This window comes from Chroicocephalus ridibundus, chromosome 2 (genome assembly GCF_963924245.1).
Source record: "Chroicocephalus ridibundus chromosome 2, bChrRid1.1, whole genome shotgun sequence".
In the NCBI taxonomy this organism is placed as follows: Eukaryota; Metazoa; Chordata; class Aves; order Charadriiformes; family Laridae; genus Chroicocephalus; species Chroicocephalus ridibundus.
Genome location: NC_086285.1, coordinates 6170296 through 6190415, shown reverse-complemented (window position 1 = coordinate 6190415; position 20120 = coordinate 6170296). Strand labels below are relative to the sequence as shown.

General features: G+C 49.7%; 1 protein-coding gene across 2 annotated transcripts in view; it reads left to right on the top strand.

Annotated features, from left to right (window-relative positions):
* Window positions 1-20120, top strand: part of XIRP1 (xin actin binding repeat containing 1) — a 37384-nt gene that overhangs the window by 2656 nt on the left and 14608 nt on the right. The window contains exons 4-6 of one of the 2 annotated variants that reach the window (XM_063324337.1): window positions 260-314; window positions 1713-2123; window positions 3638-3719. In XM_063324337.1, the coding sequence (XP_063180407.1) occupies window positions 260-314; window positions 1713-2123; window positions 3638-3719 (548 nt within the window). Of the gene's footprint in view, window positions 1-259; window positions 315-1712; window positions 2124-3637; window positions 3720-12324; window positions 12893-20120 lie in introns of those variants that run through there. The other variant, XM_063324339.1, reaches the window with a different exon arrangement.

The following is a 20120-nucleotide window of genomic DNA, read 5'->3' as shown; positions in this document are numbered from 1 at the left end:
CAGGGGCACCTCTACATGGAGCCTGGAAGGAGAGGGATCACGCTGCATCTAGCAGCACTGCATTGAACTAATCCACCAGACCCAAACCCTCTTTGGGGGATTTTTCACATCTCTTTCACTTTTCAAGATTCCTTTTGAAGTCTATTGGGTTTGATATTTTCTGGAGGGTAGGGGAAGGCAGAAAGAGCCTGTCTACTATATAGAAAAATACATTCAAGCTAAAAAGGGATGAAGGTGCCATCTCCTATCTTCCCTGCAGGTACCAGAGCATCCTGGACTGTGAAAGCAGCATGTCTAAGCAAGAACATCCCAAGGTGAGAGCCAAAGACTCAGACGAGGTGGGACAGAGCATTTCCTAACAACATAATGCCCCAGTTCTTGGCCATTAGAGACGAATAAAAACCTAGTATTTTTTGCAACATCTGGTGCTGTTCTGAGGACACCTCAGGGCAGGTCAGATTCAATTCCCTTTTAGTATGTACAGATGGACTGACACATATAAGATACTCCAGGATGGGATGAAAACTTCATATATAACATTCAGATTGATGTGGAGTGAATAAATTGTAGGAGTAAAGCCCAGTGGAAGACCATCAAGAGGTGTAGGACCTGGCAGAGGATTTAGTACTGGTTAGGAAGCGAGGGAAGGATCTAGCCTGAGGCAAAGCACAGAAAGTCATTAAGGCACACAGACAGCTACACAGTGCTGACAGACATGACACTGAGGCATCTGTGCCCTCCTGCACCAGCAGCTGGAAGCTTTTGAGGTCACCCTGCGTGTCTCAAATGACACCGAACACCTACCAAAAAAATGTCTACACTAGGGTGCAGAAATCACTTTCTTGGTGCTTTTGACTGTAATGGGACTTAGACATCAAGATCATGAGTAGATTTTGCTCACAGGTACATTTAGATATCTACATTTCAGCATCTTCAGATGAATCCCCACCTAACTAGAAGCTGTGACTATTCTCACATCATGGCAAAGGTGCACCTCCCACTTATACGTTTCCCTTATATCATATTTTGATTGCAAACTCATTGGTATAAGGTGCAGTTCTTGGCTCTGTATTTGGATGTTGGGTCCTGCTTTGTTATAAGGGCTTCTTACAAACTGAAATAATAATGATAAAAATGCACACTGGAATCCAGATGCTCTGGATTTCATCCTGTTTACCTGCTGAAGACAGGGTTGATTCGCACTGACCAGAGAAACCTGAATTGCACCTCATTAAAAAAGGCAGAATCTGAAAATGTTTATTTTGAAGTCAGATCTTTAAGATGAAACTGGAGTTTTCCTATGAAATTATAGAGAATGGGATTTCATGACTGTTTGGAAACACAGTTGCCTAGAGAAAGAGGGTGGACATGGGCGTAAGAAAATGATCCAAGAGGAAAGACAGCCAGTGGTCATGTTTTTGCTACTCCAAGGCTTCATTGCATGACCATGGACAAATTAGGAGGATCCACTGGAAACAGGCAAGACAGAAACTTCCCTCACACTTCAGGAAGGGCTAAAGTGTGCTTAGATCGTGTCCCTGAAATTTACTTCAGGGAACACAGAGCAGAAAGTGATGGGACACGCTTTCATTCCAAAAAGTTAGAAGGTCAACAAACCTGTTGCTTGGAGAAGAGCAGGAAATAAAAACTTCACTTGATTTATTATTAAGTTAGATATGACCCTATTTTGATGTTTGTTTGGTTTTTTTCAGCTCATGGAGAGAAGATATCTATCGCAGACTAATGCCAGTCCAATGGGGAAAAAACATGACCTATCTCAAAGCCATCGCAGTGATACGTCCTGGAGCAAGTCCATGGAGGATCTTCCCATTCCTAACACCAATGCTCCAACAAGGAATCTCAAAGGACTCCTGACCAGCTTTGACACTCCTAAAGCCACTCAACGGTGTAAGACTTTACCTTTTGCTCCACTCAAGACACCTTCTCCCAATGGCATTTTGGGGAAGAGGGAGGCTGATACCAGAATCATGACAACAATCCAACTCCTGAGCATGGAGACCAAACCCCATAAAGACCCATCCTTCCCTTCCTCTCTTCAGAGCATCCATAGGAAGGCACAATGGAGTCCTGTCACCGTCAAATGGAGGGAGTCTCCTGTAAAGGTTAGTAGGTGCTCTTTTTCAAAAGCTCCTGGAAATTTATTTTCTTTGAGTGTTCAGAGTCATCCTTGTAAGTGGTTGGGGTTAGTGGTGGTGCTTCATCATCCACTGATGCCAATCCCAGGGCATGGGGGCTGCCCTGTGGAAGCCTAACCTTCCATGGTTAAGGAAGGAGGAGCAGGTTTACAGGGGAGCCATGTTGTGACATCAGAGCTATCATGAGGACAAAGCTTGCTCTGAGTCGTAGTGAGGGTGAACAACCAAGCCTATCACAGAAAACCCCTTTGCACATCACTTCCCAGTGGCATAGAGGCCACCTCTCTTTCTGTATTAAAAGCTGGCAGACACACCACCAGATCCTCAAACTCATGCTGGGTCTCCCTTGGGCCAGATTCTGCAGTGACAAAGTGTCCACTAGAAAAGGGCTACCATGTGCTGTGACAAGTGAAAGACCTGACTCTACTATTAAATATTAAAGCACCGAAGGAGATGGAGATGGATGTTAGTGCCAGTTCATGCAAGCAGCTAACAATGGCTGGAGCCAGAAAACATAGAATCATAGAATCACAGAATGGTTCAGGTTGGAAGGGACCTTAAAGATCATCTAGTTCCAACTCCCCTGCCATGGGCAGGGACGCCTCCCACTAGACCAGGTTGCTCAAAGTCCCATCCAGCCTGGCCTTGAACACTTCCAGGGATGGGGCAGCCACAACTACCCTGGGCAACCCCCCTCAGCTTCTTTTTTCCAGACTGAAGAGACCCAAATCCCTCAGTCTTTCTTCATAAGAGAGGTGTTCCAGTCCCCTAATCATCTTGGTAGCCCTTTGCTGTACCCTCTCCAGCAGTTCCCTGTCCTTCTTGAACCAGGGAGCCCAGAACTGGACACAGTGCTCCTTGCCATGATCCTTTTCCTGGAGGGAAGGAGTGGTAGGAATGGGCAGCCTCAATTGGAGAGAGACCTACATCAAGGAAACAAGAGTGTCCCATGAAGTTGTTATCATCTGAAATATTAATTATGGATGAGATCCTGTCCGAAATGGTCATGTCCATCTCACCACTGTATGATATCACCCCAGTGATTACTGCTGCACAGGAGGGACTGGTCCCATCACTGTGAGTACAGCAAAGGGCAACACCAATCATTACTGCGTTTGAGACACTGAAATAATTCTGGGAGCAGGTGAAGGAAATGGATGGATAAACCTAATCCTGAAAGGGTAGCAATGGTGGCCTCAAAAACAAGAATGGGTACAGAAAATACCACTTAGCTCTGGAAACAGTGGGGGGCACAAAAAGCTGTGAAGCACTGTCCCTGGAGAGACCAGAGTAAAGTCAAGCCTGGGTCAGGTCTACAGAAAAGAAGTCCAAACCACACACAATATGTGGAGGGAATGTCAGGGACACCTTTGCCTTTGGAAAGCCTCTGATGCAGTTGCCTTCCTCACACTGGGGCTTTGTGCAGTTTCTTCCCTCTGTTTATGGGAATTTACCTGTTCCCTGCTCTCATTCCCACACAGGGAGGGAAGCTGTCCCACGACAGACAGGCGATCATCTCCTCGGTGCCGGCTACAGCCGATGACTCAGCCACGGGCAGAAGCTGTGAGTTGGATTTATTTTGGTTATTGGTCATCATTGCAACTCTCCTGCCAGCTCTTGCAACCGCGAAGGGTCTACTTGGTCCTTGCGCAAAGTTGTATTTCCTGCATAATCCCATAGCAGAGACCGACGGGGCAATTCTGGCTGGGGATGGTGTGGGTACTGCCAGGACTGGCCGCGCAGGAGTGTGGCCCAGCACAGGGAGCACAGAGAGCAGACGACCCCGCGACTGCAGCCTTCCAGCCCTGATGGGTCCCATTGCACAGAGCTGGCAAATCCCAACACAGCTGGGATCTGGGCCAGTGATGAGTCCACAGAGACACGCTGATTCTCCCCATGCTGTTATCCCAGCATTTAAAAATAGCTGGTATTAAATACCAAGGCAGAAATACGTCCATGTTGAGGTTGGGATGAGTAATATCTCCTCACACCTCAGCCTTGAGGATAGGAAAAGGCAGAGGTTCCTTTGTACCTAACTAAGGAGTCTTGGCTGGGCTCCCTTTTGAATTTGGCAGCGGCAGTGTATCAGACACAGTCATCCTTGGCTTAAGATAGGGCATGTAAGTGATCCCTAATGCTATGATATCATCGGGACTAAAGCAGGTCAGGGATATTTCAAGGCAAGAGGCAACTGGGAAGAGTGAGACATCCATGCTGAAGCTTTGCATGGGAAAGGGTTGAATTTTACCAAACTTTGCTGTTTGGTAAGAAAGAAACAGCTCACAAAAAATCCCATAATGGCTGGCTTTGAGACCAGTGGACCATCCTGCCTCCTTTGGGCCTGGATCAGGAATCCCAAGACCCCATACCCCATCTATCTAGGATTTGTTCTCTATCCTTTCCATTTCTTCCTTTTCTTTCATGCAAGAAGGGATCTAAAAAAATCACATTCTGCCTGCATTTGGGACACTGTCTTTAATTACCCAACTGCATGGGAAAAGAAGGCTCTTACATGAGCACACAGACAAATGAAGGAGATGAAGTTTCCACAGCACTGCTGGGATTATTTTTAATGTCAAAGCACATGAAGTCACCATGCTATCTCGCTAAACACGATCACAGTATTAGCTGCAGTGTGTCTTCTACAGCGCAAAGAGCATCTTTTCCTCTGGATGGCAAATGATGAATCATGGTCTATCTCAGAGACTTACGCCACTCTCCAGCCCCTGACTCAAAGGCCTTGGAATAGCAAAGACTTCATGTCATCTCCAGCACTGCTTCTTTGGTAGGGCTAAGCTTTGCATGGTGTGGGGTCCTTCTGGGGAGGCAATTGCATCCAGGGAACCGGGAATATGGCAGCTACCCGTGATGTAGGGGCTGGATTTGCTCAGAGACAGGAGTTGTAATGCTTCTTAAAAAAGTCCATGAACCAGTTATCCGATATCTCTTCTGGGACAAGACGCATCCAGGACTATACCTGTGCTGTGCTTGGTCACTCCAATGGAGCGAGAGAGACATCAGCATTCCACAAGCCCCAGTAGTGACCAGGGCAGGTCTTCTGCAGGAGTCTCCTCACCATCACCTCCTCACTCATCCCCAGGGCTGAGGAGGGGACACCCAGCCGGTGCAGTGACTTGGGATGGGGGAGGCAGTGTCGAGTGATTTGGAGCCACACAGTGTTGTAAGGTTAAGTACAAAGCACAGTTCTCAGGTCTGGGACGCTGTGACATGGAGGACAACAGCTTGGCAGCGTTCAAGACAGCTCTGCTGACTGGCACTTGGTTTATCAGCAAACAGATGTCCATGCAACAGTTCAGAGCTGAATAATGACACCTGAAGTCAAAGCCCCAGTTGCTGTACCTCTCTCTAGACCTGGCTTAGTCCCCTCTGAGACACCGCTGGAGTCCTGAGCGTTGCTCAAAGGGGAAGGCTGCTACTCCCCTTAGAAAAGCCCATTCCCAGGCAGCTAAACCAGCCAGGCTACATCCCCAGCCACACTGACGGTATCAGATGATCCAGAGGAAGCTGCCACTAAAGACCTCACTGAGTCACTAATTAAAGAGGTCCAAGCGGCTACAGTTTGCAGTAATGAGATTAAACTGAGCGGTGGAAGACTTACACAACAGAACAAAATGCTTCCTCGGAAGGAAGATGGCAAATCAAGGAACCATTTTCCCCAAAGGGGACTGGTTGAAAGCTTGAGTCCTTTAATATTAAACAGGAGAAGGCACCAGCTAATTTGCTGCAGGTAGAGTCTCCTGAGTACTCTAGGTTTAAAAATTAACAACTTCTAGATGAATTTTGGCAATCGCAGAGAGGAAAATCACAGCCAAGAAAGGGAAAAGAGGGGCGTGCACGCGGGCATGCCGTTCCCCCGGCTCGCACACATACATATGCTTGCGCATGTATGTATTAATATAGCTCCATTATTCAGTGCTTTCAGCCGAAGGGCGCACGAGGGTGCTACCTCGGTGCAGTGCGAAGACGAAACGGGAGCCTGACGTGACTGCAAATTACAGAGCATCCAGCCAGCCTCCAAAACGCACTTCATTCCCTCCTCCCCCTCCCCCTTTCTATTCGGTATTTGTTTCGACCTCCACCCACGGGGAATTTTCAAAACAAGGAGAAGAGGCGAAGAAGAGGGCAGAAAACAGTGGGTTCCCCCCATCAGGGAGAGCCAGGGCTCGGTGGCAACGCTCGCTCGCTTGGCAGGGGATGGTTTTTCCCCTGCTCGCTGTAGAACCCGCGCTCTCTCCTGCAAGGGGGTGCGGTGCCATCTAGCGACGATGAAACCGTCCCACTTCGGTCCCAAAATTGGTCTCCACAAAGATGCCAAAAGACACTGTCTCTCAGCGCCGGAGGTGGAGGGAGTTTGTCACCCTCCATCTTGCCATGACCTGGGGGCTTGCAGCCAGCATCCCCCCTTTCTGCGGCACCCTGCTCAGCAGACGGGTTTGGGAGAACATCACTAGGGAACTGGAAAGATCTGCAAGGTGGGGGGAAAATGCTGATTTTAGGTAAAAGGCGGTGCTTGTGCTATAGGTGGCTCTGAGTTCAAGGCAGCTCGGGCACTTGCAGTGATAGAGGCTCCTGCAGTCAAAATAATCCTTAAAAGCTCATTTCCCTTTCAGCACTTGCTTTTCATGAGCACGACAAGCAGCAGCTGAATGTCAGGACTACCACAGGAGGCCAGTTTGTCCATCACTAAGAGCTTTGTGCCTCTGCAACTCAGCCAGGAGGGAACCTTGGAGCGTTTAAGCATGAGATCCATCTGCCCCCCTGACTAGAGCACCCCACATCACAGAAAGATGGGGCAGAAGCTGGTGCCATCCATTCCCTTTCACCTCTCCCAGTCCCTGTGACAGACGATCCGGGATGCTGGGATCACAGGCACCTTTTTGGGGGGCTGCCTTGGAAGCGTGCAGCAGTTCCCAGATGGCAGGGGAGACATCAGCCTCCGCTGGCGCCTGGCTGAGCTCGGCCAGCAGCTGGGCTGGCAGCAGCCACCCAAACAGACTGGCTGGTCCTGTCTAGTTGGCTTTTCCTGCAAGCCCCAGTTTCCGCTCTCACCCTTCTAACCTAACGAGCCTTTCCGCTGATGAGCCCCTGCTACCCTCTTCTCTTGGCTCCAAGCAAGAGCCACCCCATCTCAGCTGAGGACTACCCTCTGCTCCTGACCCAGGTGTCCCCAGGCTGCTGATCTCCCCATCACACTCTCAGTGCCTGTCAGAAAGGCCCAGTACCCCATTGATTCCTTTTTCTTTTTTTTCCTTTTTTTTTTTTTTAATTTCCTGCTTTCTAATTAGTTGCTGTTTTCCAGACAGGAGGAGAAAAACCCTTCCCTGGGAGCTGCGCAGAGCTGTCAGGTAGCTCAGATCTCACAGGCTTGCAGGAGAGCGCAGGGGCAGTGATGGGGGAACACGTGTGGGAAGTCACAACCTGTGGCAGACCAGGTCCTCCACCTAGGGGTGGAGGGAGAGACAGCAGAGGCATGAGCATGAGCCAGCCACGCATGCAGCCAGACCACCACCCCTGTATACATATGCTGTGCATTGCGGTTAGACAGACAGACAGGTAAATATATGCTGCTGATGAAGAGAGAGCTCCCCAGAAATACATGCATGCACCCTGTGTGTTCCTGCTGGGCACATCCACGCCACAAGGGCACACACACAGAGGCATGCCCGTCATGAGATGCTGACTGAGCCGATATGTTCCGCCCTTCACCTCCTGCCTTTACATCCCTCCACGCATACGGAATAAATAAGACACCTCTGTCCCCAGCCTGCCGCTGTGTTTGCCGACGCCACGTTGATGCTACCTGAGCGGGTGCGTGTTTGCTGACGGCTCCTGTGTCGTGGTTTAACCCCAGCCAGCAACTAGGACCACACAGCCTCTCACTCACCCCCTTTCTCCCCCAGGAAGGGTAGGGGGAAGAGGGAGAAAAGGAGGGAAAAGGGAAAAAAGATCTCATGGGTTGAGATAAAGGTAGCTTAATAGAACAATAACAGAAAAAGGAAAATACTAATAATGGTAAAATAATATACAAGTCGCTCTCACCGCCCAGAGAATTGGTTGCCCAGCCTGACCCAAGAAAAGGTTGCAGATTCCGCCCCCTGGCCCCCACCTAGCCTCCATTTATATACCGAGGATGAAGTCTATGGTATGGAATATTCCATTGGCCATTCTATTGTTCTGTCCATTCCCCTTCTCAGCTTCTATGGGAAGCTGAAAAAAGTCTTTCACTAGTATAAACATCACTTAGCAACAACTGAAACAATATGCATTGTTGGAATTCCTTTCATGTCAAATCTGAAAACACAGCAACCACTAGAAAGAAAATTAACTCTATCCTCATTTTGGCTGGGACCAAAGACCTGTCTTTCACCCTCCTAACAACATCCCTTGCTTTCCTGCTCCATGTCGCAGGGTACACTCAGAAAGGGCCACTTCTGCCTGCACCTCTTTGACTGCTTAGTGCTGCCTTGCTCACAGCCGTCACTCATGATGCACGGTCTTCTCAGCATGCAGCAGTAACGAGGGTGGCTGTATTTCCCCCCCACCCCTAGATGGTTAAATTTCAGCCCATTCTAATTCAGCTCTTCTCTCTGATCCTCATTTATTGAAGGAAGCAACAAAGAACACAGAGACCACTTCAAGAAGGAGGAGCGATGATCTTCCTAGGCACCGGGATTAACACAGACAGCAGGGAACTGGTAATTCATAGCCTTGCAGGATGTTTAAAGAAACTGGGTTATGGTAGAGAGGAGCTGGGCCCTTTCAAGAGCCTTGGTGAAAGCAGATGGTCATCTGGAGCTGGATGTGAGGGGACGTTGGTGAGGAAACCTCGCCGTGTGCTGAACTACAGCCTGATTGATCATAGAATCATAGAATCATAGAATCATAGGGTTGGAAGGGACCTCTGGAGATCATCTAGTCCAACCCCCCTGCCAGAGCAGGGTCACCTAGAGCAGGTTACACAGGAACACGTCCAGGTGGGTTTTGAATGTCTCCAGAGTTGGAGACTCCACCACCTCTCTGGGCAGCCTGTTCCAGTGCTCTGCCACCCTCAGGGTAAAGAAGTTCCTCCTCATGTTGAGATGGAACTTCCTATGTTCCAGTTTGTGCCCATTGCCTCTTGTCCTGTCCCCGGGCACCACTGAAAAGAGCCTGGCCCCATCGTCCTGACACCCACCCTTTAAGTATTTATAAGCGTTGATAAGGTCACCCCTCAGACGTCTTTTTTCCAGACTGAAGAGACCCAAATCCCTCAGCCTTTCCTCATAAGAGAGGTGTTCCAGTCCCCTAATCATCTTTGTAGCCCTCTGCTGCACCCTTTCCAGCAGTTCCCCGTCCCTCTTGAACCGGGGAGCCCAGAACTAGACACAGTAAATGATGTGTAGCATCCTCTCCAGGGACTGATACCTGCAGACCCACAGGGCAAAGAGAGGGGCAGCAGCCCCTCCAGACACCCCTGTAAAACTCCAGCAAAGGTATTCAGGAGGAGGGAAGAAAAAATCTTAAGCACCTCAAACTGGAAAATCAGCAGCAGTGGGTTGCTTGGCCCTTTGGAGCAAAGAGCATGGAGACCCTTTGAGGACCAGGGTTGTTCTTCACCGACTCAGCACAATGCTGCTGAGATCTTTACGTGACCAATGAGCTTGGCTGAAATGGAAATTTCGCTGTGCTACACACTGTACAAACACATTGCAGAGAGGCTGAAAGACCTTGGGGAAGTAGAATAATAGAATCATAGAACGGTTAGGGCTGGAAGGGACCTTAAAGATCATCTAGTTTCAATCCCCCACCATGGGCAGGGACACCTCCCACTAGACCAGGTTGCTCAAAGCCCCATCCAGCCTGGCCTTGAACACCTCCAGGGATGGGGCATCCACGACTTCTCTGGGCAACCTGTGCCAGTGTCTCGCCACCCTCACAGTAAAGAATTTCTTCCTGATATCCAATCTAAATCTGCCCTCCTTCAGTTCAAAACTGTTACCCCTCGTCCTATAGCTCCACTCCTTGATAAAGAGTCCCTCCCCATCTTTCCTGTATGCCCCCTTTAGGTACTGGAAGGGGCTCTGAGGTCTCCCTGGAGCCTTCTCTTCTACAGACTGAACAACTACAACTCTCTCAGCCTGTCTTCATAGCAGAGGTGCTCCAGCCCTCTGATTATCTTCATGGCCTCCTCTGCACCTGCTCCAACAGGTCCATGTCCTTCTTATGGACCAGAGCTCCAGAGCTGGACACAGTACTCCAGGTGGGGTCTCACAAGAGCAGAGTAGAGGGGTAGAATCACCTCCCTTGACCTGCTGGCCACTCTTCTTTTGATGCAGCCCTGGATGCTGTAGGTTTTCTGGGCTGCAAGTGCGCATTGCCTACTCATGTTGAGCTTCTCATCAATGAACACTCCCAAGTCCTTCTCCTCAAGGCTGCTGTCAATCCATTTTCCACCCAGCCTTTATTTGTGCTTGGGGTTGCCCTGACCCACATACAGGACCTTGCACTTGGTCTTGTTGAACTTCATGATGTTGGCACGGGCCCACCTCTCAAGCCTGTCAAGGTCCCTCTGGATGGCATCCCTTCCCTCCAGCATGTCAACCGCTCCACACAGCTTGGTGTCGTCATCAAATTTGCTGGGGGTGCACTCAATCCCACTGTCCATGTCACTGACAAAGATGTTAAACAACATCAGTCCCAGTACTGACCCCTGAGGAGAGCCACTCATCACTGGTTGCCACTTGGACATCTAGCCTTTGACCACAACTCTTTGGGTGCAGCCATCCAGCCAATTCCTTATCCACCGAGTGGTCCATCTGTCAAATCCACGTCTCTCCAATTTAGAGACAAGGGTGTTGTGTGGGACAGTGAAGGTAGATGGCATCAGTTGCTCTTCCCTTATCCACCAAAGCTGTAATGCCATCATAGAAGGCCAACAAATTTGTCAGGCACAATTTGCTTTTGGTGAAGCCATGTTGGCTGTCACCAATCACCTCCTTAGTTTCTATGTGCCTTAGCAGAGTTTCCAGTAGGATCTGCCCATGATCTTGTCGGGCACAGTGGTGAGACTGACTGGCCTGTAGTTCCCTGGGTCATTCTTTATTCCCTTTTTAAAAATGGGGGTTATGTTCCCCCTTTTCCAGTCAGTGGGAACTTCACCGGACTGCCACGACTTCTCAAATATGATGGATAATGGCTTGGCAACTTCATCCATAAGTTCCCTCAAGACATGCAGATGTATCTCATCAGGTCCCATGGACTTGTGCACCTTCAGGTTCCTTAGGTGATCTCGAACCTCGTCTTCTCCTACAGTGGGTGGTACCTCAGCCTCCCAGTCCATGCCTTTGCCTTCTGCAACCCCCACCTTGTATTTCTGATGGTGCATTGGAGCAACAGGAAGGCTAAGACAGCTTCTGTAAGCTTCTTGCCCCAAGACCATGTGGTCCAGCGCAGCTCACATCCGTGCATCTGTCTCCCTCATCGCTGCGGTCCCACGTTGTCTGGCATTGGGTGCTGTGGGCCTTGGGCATAGCCTTGGAGGGTACAAGCAAGATGGGACCGAGCATGGGTCTTTTGTGGCTCTCGCTTTGTGTTTTGTGATTCTAAACCCCTCTGAGTGAGTGTTTTAACTCAGGTGATGGTGACTTCTGGTAGAAGCATAGCCAACCCACATCTCCTTTTCTTGCTACATGGTGATTTACTCAAGCCTGTTCTCCCTAAAGGTGTCAAAGCAAACCAAGACAGAGCAGCTGGACCTGATTCAAACATTACTGGGTTCCTCAGCCACATCACTATCCCAGCCTGATGAAGGTGGACTGTTAAAATAAGCCCCAGAGCCATTATTTATGTTTGTATTTGTAAATCAGCATGGCCAGGCCAAGGTCCCCAGCTCTGGCACACAGCTGTACCCATCATTAATATGGTAAAAATACCGCCTGTTTCTCAGCTGAGCTTGGAGGGCATCGACAGTCCTCTGGGGCTGAGTGCTTATTGTTATCCCTCACCAAACACCACCCAAAGCATCTCCCTGCATCACTAACGGAGGAAGGGACTGCAAGGATGGGGATGATTCTCAGGTGACCATAAGGCAGATAGCTCAGTCATCCTGCTTGGTATACATGCTTCACCTCACTTTCCTAAAATATTTTTTCACTTTCTTTCTTGGTTCTAAAATATTGGAACTGATGAGGAAACGGGGAACCAGAAAATGCAGCTACTACCTGTCACCATCACAGCTTTCCCCTTCAAATTTTGGCCGTAGCAAGAGGCAAAGAGGGCCTGGCCGTGCAGATCGCAGCCCGAGGACATGACAGTGAGTCAGGGAAATGCCTCTTCCCCATTGCACTACTGCCTGGAAGCATCCCCTCTCCCGTACCGGATTACACCAGAGGTATTTTGAATGAATAAGTTCTGAAAATAAGCCAGGCCCTGAGACTTTCCCAGCCTCCGTGTAGGATTGATAAAAACCATGATTGACTCAGCCTGATGGAAGAGCAATTTCACTCTTCCCTAAAAATAGACCAAGTGGTTCATGCTCTCAACATAGCCCAGCGCTCGGTGATAAAACCAGCTGCCAGAGACCACTGGGAGGCAGTGAACGGGACTGAGGGTGTGGGGAGTGGAGCGGGGCTCCTCGTAGGATACGTTAAGGGCTGCCCGGCCGTGAGTTTCACCTAGATTTTCCACTGGGGCTGTCTACGGCGTGACACAGCTGTTGGGACTACCGAGACCTCCCTGTAAGTAATGTTGGGGTAGATAAGAGCAGGGTGAAGTGTTGCATGAGTATGAACCTCAGACTGATGCTGAAATGCAGGGTAAATGAGGATACTTAGCGCCTTGTGCTATGAAAGCGGTGTTGGAGCTCCTGGAAAGCCATGGGTCTTACTTTGTTGGCCCAGCGCATGGTCAATCCCACCCTCTGCTGCAGAAGGTATATTCTCTGTGTTCCATGAATGGGGCTTCGGTCTGGTTCGGCACCATTGTCTAGGGCACTTGGGCATGTTCAAGGCAGAAACAGAGCATTGTACATGTGTGCTTTTCCCCTGAAATGTTGAAATTCCTAGCTTTGAAGTTTAAATTTATGGGCCCAGATCTCAGTATCTACTCTCTCTCCTACAAATACCGTTATTTACCGTGACGCTGGTCACCATGACCAGCAATAGGGGAAAGATTCTCTGTGGGATTCGGGTGAGCCAGAAGGGTGCTGGAGGTGGAGGGGACATCTTTCAGATCAAAACCATGTTCGGGACTGGTAGGCTGTAAGCAGCAAAATGTGGATTGTTTGGAGGGAAATGAGCTTTGTTCTGTCTTACATCCCTAGGGAATAGGAGGCAGAGCAGAATTAGCTAAGGAGGGAATTTCTTTCCTTCCCTTTGCTCTCCCAGTCTCCAGGGAGGGCTGAGAAATGTGTTTGTGACCCTGAGCCAAATAAAGGGCTTCAGGAGCCTGGTGGGTCAGCAGCATTAATATGGCCGTACTACTCCCTATTTGTGCCCATGTACAGAAAGTAACTCCAAATACTGCTCCACCCTGTGAGACAGAGCAGAAATCTACCTCTGTGTGTGCACGTGTGTCTCTCACACCTGATTATCCATTTGCTGAAGACTTTTAGCTTTAAGGCCTGTGTCGTGGCCAGCAGAAGAGAGCTGGGACTCCAAGTCCCCAGCAGCGTGAGCTGAAAGCAGTATTTTTCTGCTCATGCATTTGGCGTTGGTTTATGTTTCCTTCTAAGGTGCACATCCTGCTGATTGCTGCGAGCATAACAGAAATTCTTTAACTTTCCCCCAAACCCTCCAGGTCACCCAAATCTTTGCTGGAAAAATACTTGAAGTAGTTTCAGATTTTTATTAGAAAATAGGGATTTAGGGAAAAAGAAGTGGAATTGTTGCCTCAGGTACATATATCACGTGATGAGAAGAGCGAAAACATGAAAACCTGTGTTCTTGTCCAGGCAAAGTGGTAGATAATCCACTAGTGGCAGTTAAGGGATCCAGCATGGGTGGAAATTTGTAGGAACATCCTACATAGGCTGTTTTCAGCCCTGGAATAGGTGCAGTATTTTGCAGGATACAAAAGCTTCCTTTCTGGGGGAAACCAGGTGAGGATGCCCTAACGCTGTTACTAGGAGGATGAAAATGCATCTTCGGCAACAGCAAAACCCCAGATCTGGGTCTGAACGTGGTAGCAGGAATCTCTGCGTTAAGTACTGTACAACCTGGTATTTTACTCTTTTAAAGCCAACTATTTCTCTCCTCCCCCATATTCTCGCTGGCAATTTGCCTCTTTCAGAAACAAATGGAAATGCTGGGGAAACTCAATCGCTACAAGTAGGTTGGGGTTTTCTCTTTAAAGGATACTGCTAAATATTTTTTGGCTGTGGCTGTTTCTTCCAAAACAGTATTATGTTTTCTTGGCTGCCAGTGATAAAGAGCTGACAGCAGCATGGAAACACCATGATAAGAATAGAAAGCAAAGGCAGGGTCTCGACAGCTCCTCAGAGCCGCGCGGTATCCGTGCGATGGGCTTGCGTAAACACCATGGCATGGCAAAGAAATGCTTAAAGATGCAGGCCGCAGCCCCCATCCCGGCTGTGCTCTGCATCCCGGGTGGGATGCGGGGCCGGTGATGCTCGCAGAGCTCATGCCTGTGCAGACATTCCCAAGGTATCTCTTCGTGGCGGTTAGAGGGAGCTTCCCTTAAAAGGTCTGGTATTTGGGGCATGCCAAGAAGCCCTCTCCCCAGGCAGAGGTTATTCCAGTGGGTAACTGGGTGTTGCTTTCCCTGGGGAAGGGGATTTTAGGGGGAGGAAAGCTGCTCTCACCAATGGTCATCCCGCAAGGGCTGAGATGCTGCTCAGTGGGAGAAGGTGGAGCACGCAGGGGACACGCAGCCTGGCAGAGGGGTTGGGGATAACAACAGGCCAGCGTTCAGGGACAGGTGAAACAGAAACAGGGAAATAAAATCAGCTCTCGTTGGGTGTCAAGCAGGGTCGTCTATCACCATTTCAGTGAAACCCTGCCCTGTATAAATAAAAGATAAAGAGTTCCTAGAGGGTACGAGAATGGTGCCGGCGTGAGCGTGGTGCCGGCGTGAGCAGGGTGTGATACACGGTCCCCGGCATGTCAGAGGGCAGAGCTGGATACGGAGATCCCAGCGACACACCGCCTCAGGGAGTGATTTATCAAAAGTCTGCTCAGCCTTTATCAACCCTTTGCAAATAGCAGAGGAACGCGGAGAAAGAAGCAGTGCTGAGCAGACGGATGGGGCTGCATCCGCCTTGTCCAGCCACTTTGTATCCCAAAAGCTTCCAAATCCTGGAGCCGCCCCGGGTGATGTTGAAGTCCCTCTCTAAGGAAAGACAACCCCACAGCAGTTGGCCCACTCGGGAAGGCCACGTCCCCAACCAGCAATGCCACTCGCAGCTGTCTCTCAGCAGAGCTTCTTGGCATTTTTTTGGTACCAGGAATAGAGTCCTCCACATTCCTGGATTTTTGCAAAGCCCAGAAATAGCCCCGAGCTGCCTTGGGGCAGATACTCAGCTCCGCTTGAGGCTAAATTTTCCCGACTCTTCTCAGGAGCTGTTTAAATTACCTGGGGGTTGTGATGCTGCTCCTGTAAAGGAAAGTCCAGCTGACACTGAGGAGCCAAAAACATTTGCAGAAGTGACTAAAGATCATGAACCTTCAGTTTAGAGGTGCTGGAAATAGTAAAGAGATCTGATTTTGAAACTCAAGTACAGGAAACAAGACACTCTTCAGTAGCTGTTTTTTCCTTCACCCCCTCCCATCCCCTCAGATTTGCAAATGCAACTTTATACACGTGCAAAATATTAATTGTTTGAGTACAATTTAGTAGACAATTCCTAAAGCATGAAATGATGATACTTTAAATCTTATTATACTTTACGATACTTTAAACCTTATTTCCTCTTCAACACAGCTGCTCTTTAGTTACATTATTTTATATTACTTATTTTTTTAGCACCTTCCACTGGTTCTGGCACTTTTCAGCCCATTTCCCACCCCAGAATTCATGCATTAGCTCTGTGTGCTGGAGCTGCTCAAGTGATTGCAACATATGGCTTGCAGACAGCACAAAATCTTTCTTAAACCCTTTCAAAAGAGAATGATTTGTATTTTTTGATGTGCCTCAATCATTACATTTGTAATCTATAGCAGAGATGCCCCCCCAGCTCCAAATCAGGGATCTATTGTACGTGACGCTGTACAAACTTGTTTGAAAGGACAAGGTCTACTCATGAAAATTTGGAATCGGAAAAAAATTGTTGTTAAGTTGCATTATTTTTGTTAGTTATCTAACTGTAATCAGTGATGTTCTTACATCTGAGTTGCTTGGGTGAGCATGTGAAAATCTCAGTTCTCACTTTTAAAGGTGGATTCCTAGCCCGTGTAGTTATAACAAAAAGGTAAGTTGGACCAAAACAGTCAAAAAACAGACGACTTCTTTTAAAAAAAAAACGTGTTTACTATTGCCACTGTCTCACATAATTGGCCAATCCATGGCAAAAAAAAGAAAAAGCTTGTATTTCAAATCCTTGCTGTCCTTTGTAGAACTGAGAATGAGATAAAACACTCAGTTTGCAGACAGAGCAAAGTGTGATCCGGGGGTCAGGAGGGAGTACCCGTGAGGATAAAAAGGGTGTTTTAGGGCGTCACTGGTCCTCACTCTTACTAAAGGCTGTATAAAATCACATCAATGCCGCACCTTTGTCTCCCATCTTTTTTCCCCTTCCTTTGGGAAAAACAGCACATGACATTTTAACATGGGCTAAAGCCTCAAAAGCGGATCATGAGGCCAGTGAGAAATAGCTAAAGATGCTCTCCCCTCCCCAAACCCTCACCCTCCAAGGAGTGCCCTTCCCCGCGCACCCTTTGCTGCAGGATCCCAGGGCCACTCACCCTTTCGGCAGCCTCCAAACTGGGGCAGAGAGGCAGCCAGCCCTGCTTCCCATGCCTCCTTCAGCACGCGTCTCCTCCGGCAGAGCTTCCCCGTGGACCAGGGCCACCGGCACAGGGGTTGGGGCCAGAGATTTAAACCTTTCACCACTGACTGAGCACCACCAATGGGCTGCCAGGGTCCCGGATTAAGCAGACGCACTGGTTTACCAGCCAGCTTTTATGGATGCTTACCCATCCGCGCAAATTCCCCCAGCCCAGCCGTGGAGCGGTGCCGGTATTTAGGATCTCCTGTTGTCAGGGGACCGATTCTCCGGGGGAACAAAGATGGGAGAAGGATGGGGTAGGTGATTCAGCACATACAGCTCTGACATCTAGGGATAGAAGCACTTAGAAATGGGGTTCCCATCTGCAGGGATGGGCTTCCAGCTTCAGGAGGGGGACAGTGAATTGCTGAGGTTTCACCAACACGCGCGCTGGGGACAAGCAGGTGGAAATGGGGACGCGTGTCCAGCCACACAGCCCGAGTCAGGAGATTCAACAGGTAATGTCCATCGAATTGGGAGTAACCCGCAACCCATCCCTGGCAGGGAGGAATAGCAGAAACGGCCCCAGTTTCCCAGGAAACAGACAGCCCAGAGCACCCGGGAGCATTTCCACGTCAGTTCACCTCCATCCCTTGGAAAACAGAGTCCCTTTCACAGTGGGAAGGAATGGCTGTTTTCCTGCCCTGATTCCCTTGGTGCTAAGAAGCCACAGGACATGAGTCCCTTTGTTCCCACCGGCCTTCAAGGGTTGGGTTTTGAGTCCTGTGCTGTGGGATGCACCAAGTGTCTCATGGTACCCGAGCCATAGCACAGCCAGGGGGTCAGACCATAACACATCTGTGCTCCATGGTGTAGGACATGCTGGGACCGGCAGCCCTCGCAGCAAACCCAAGGTCGGTCTACAGAGGAGGGTGCCGGATTCAGTTGGCCGCAATGGGATGCTCTCCGGAGTGCCGCTCCCTTTGGCAAGCGATGGAGGGGGACAGCACCCTGGCACAACTTGCATGGTTGGGTTATCCATTTCCCTCCAGCTCGTGCAAGCCCCATGCGAGCCCTCAGCTGATCTCAGGCCCCGTTACACAACCCCCGGCCCACGGACCGCCGTGGGGTGCGCGGGGCGACACAAAGGGCTTTGCTTAGCAGCTGTGTTTGCTCAGAGTGGCTGATTTTGGGAGCAAAGCCGATGACATGTGGTTGGCCAGGCGGGACAGGAGACTGGTGCTGAGCTTGCAGCTTCCTTTTTTAATAGGTGACTCAGGCACTCGGTAGCTCACTGGGGTTGGTGGTGGGAGCCGGGCTGCGAGGGAGTGCCAGCGGCGGAGGTTGGTGGGACACAACAGGTGGGTAGCGTTGTTTTTCTATAGGATAAAGCAGTTTAAATAGAAAGCAGTGTGAGACGGAGCTGCCGTGTTACTGGCGAGATGGGGTTTTCTCAGAAGGAGGAGGGGGAAAGGGTTTTTGTTAGTGATTTGTTTTCCACTTGTTGGGAGTTGGGTGTCAGGTATAACACGATTGCAGATCGAGAGACCTGTAATATTATCTTCAGCAGGAGACAGGGCAGATGAGTGATTTATGGGCAATACTGAAGAGGACGCGAGTGAATTTTTAGACGAATATTTAAGAGACTTTTTCCCCCTGTTGCTTTGCCTTTTCCCCCTGTGTCTAGAAAGATCAGTGAGTACAAACGAATATGAAGAATGATTTTTACCCCTTTGCAAGTTTCCAGGTCCCACGACCCTCCCTGCTCGCCGGGGGGCAGAGAGGCTGTAAACTGAGCCCAAGCTGCACGTAACGTGGGGCAAGGGAAGAACTAAAGAAACCCCGACAGCTGCTCCCTATGGAGAGTCCTAACATTGCAGCCCCCCTCGCATGAAATGTGCAGATTCATCCGGCGCCAGACGCTGGCACGAAGGACATTTTGCCGACAAACCCTGCGGGGCAGGGAGGAGCATTCCCCATATCCTTCACTTAGGCAGCAGCGCCGTCGGCCACGGTGCCAGCCGCTGGTGGGATGGGAGGAGCGGGTCCTCAGGAGGTCTTTTCTTCTATTTTAGCTCGTGGGGGATGCTTTAATGCTTGAAGTATCAGGTTTAAAATCCCTGGGGCCGCAGGCAGTGCTGGTCAATCAGCGCCGCCAGGGATGCATCACTCAACGCTGGAACGGATGCCGAACGTGCCAGCAGAGCCCTTTTGCTCGGCAAGGCAGAAACGTGGAGCCTGGCACAGGTCTCAAAATGGGCTTCCATGCCTTCCGTCTCATACACAACAGATAACACCCTAAGCCCAGGCTGCATAACATCCTTTGGCTTTGCTTTAGCATCCTCGGCTGGAAGTTCCCCCCTCCCTCCCAGGGGATGCTAAGCAGCGACACTGTGCTCACAACTCTGGAGATGTCCTGGGTGCCGCTTGGACGCCGTCAGCCGCACACACGTGACAGCTCAGCTTTCTCGTTAGCGGAATGAGCTGTTGTTCTTTTGCTCTTATCTATAATTAGCAATTTAGAGGGTGGCAGCAGCCTCTTTCGGCAGGCAGAGCCGCGTGGAGCGACCAGACTTTCCGCAAGCGCAGAGCCAGCACGGCGGCTTCCAGCAGCCCCTATCTAAGGCAGGCGGTTTTGTGAGACGCGATAAGCAAACAGAGGGCTGTGCACAGCCTGTGCACCGCAAAAAAAAAAAAGGTCAAAAAGGAAAAGAAAGAAAAAAAAGAAAACAAAGGCAGCGATAAGGGGAAGGCTTCAACGAATGCCTTGTATCTAATTATACCCATCATTAAAACAGAAGCCCTGTGGCCTTTCATCTATCCAAGCTAGCAGATGAAGGACTAGGCAGCACTGAGGCTGTGCTATTTTCCGCTGCACGGACTGGAAATCTTCATTCAGCTGCTTTATTCGCTCTTGGCTGGAGGAGCACACCATTGCTTTCGTTGCTTTTCTTTGTGCAGCGTTTTGCCCCACAGGTCCATGGGCTGGTACAAGTTCCATCAGCTCAGCGGTAATACCCACA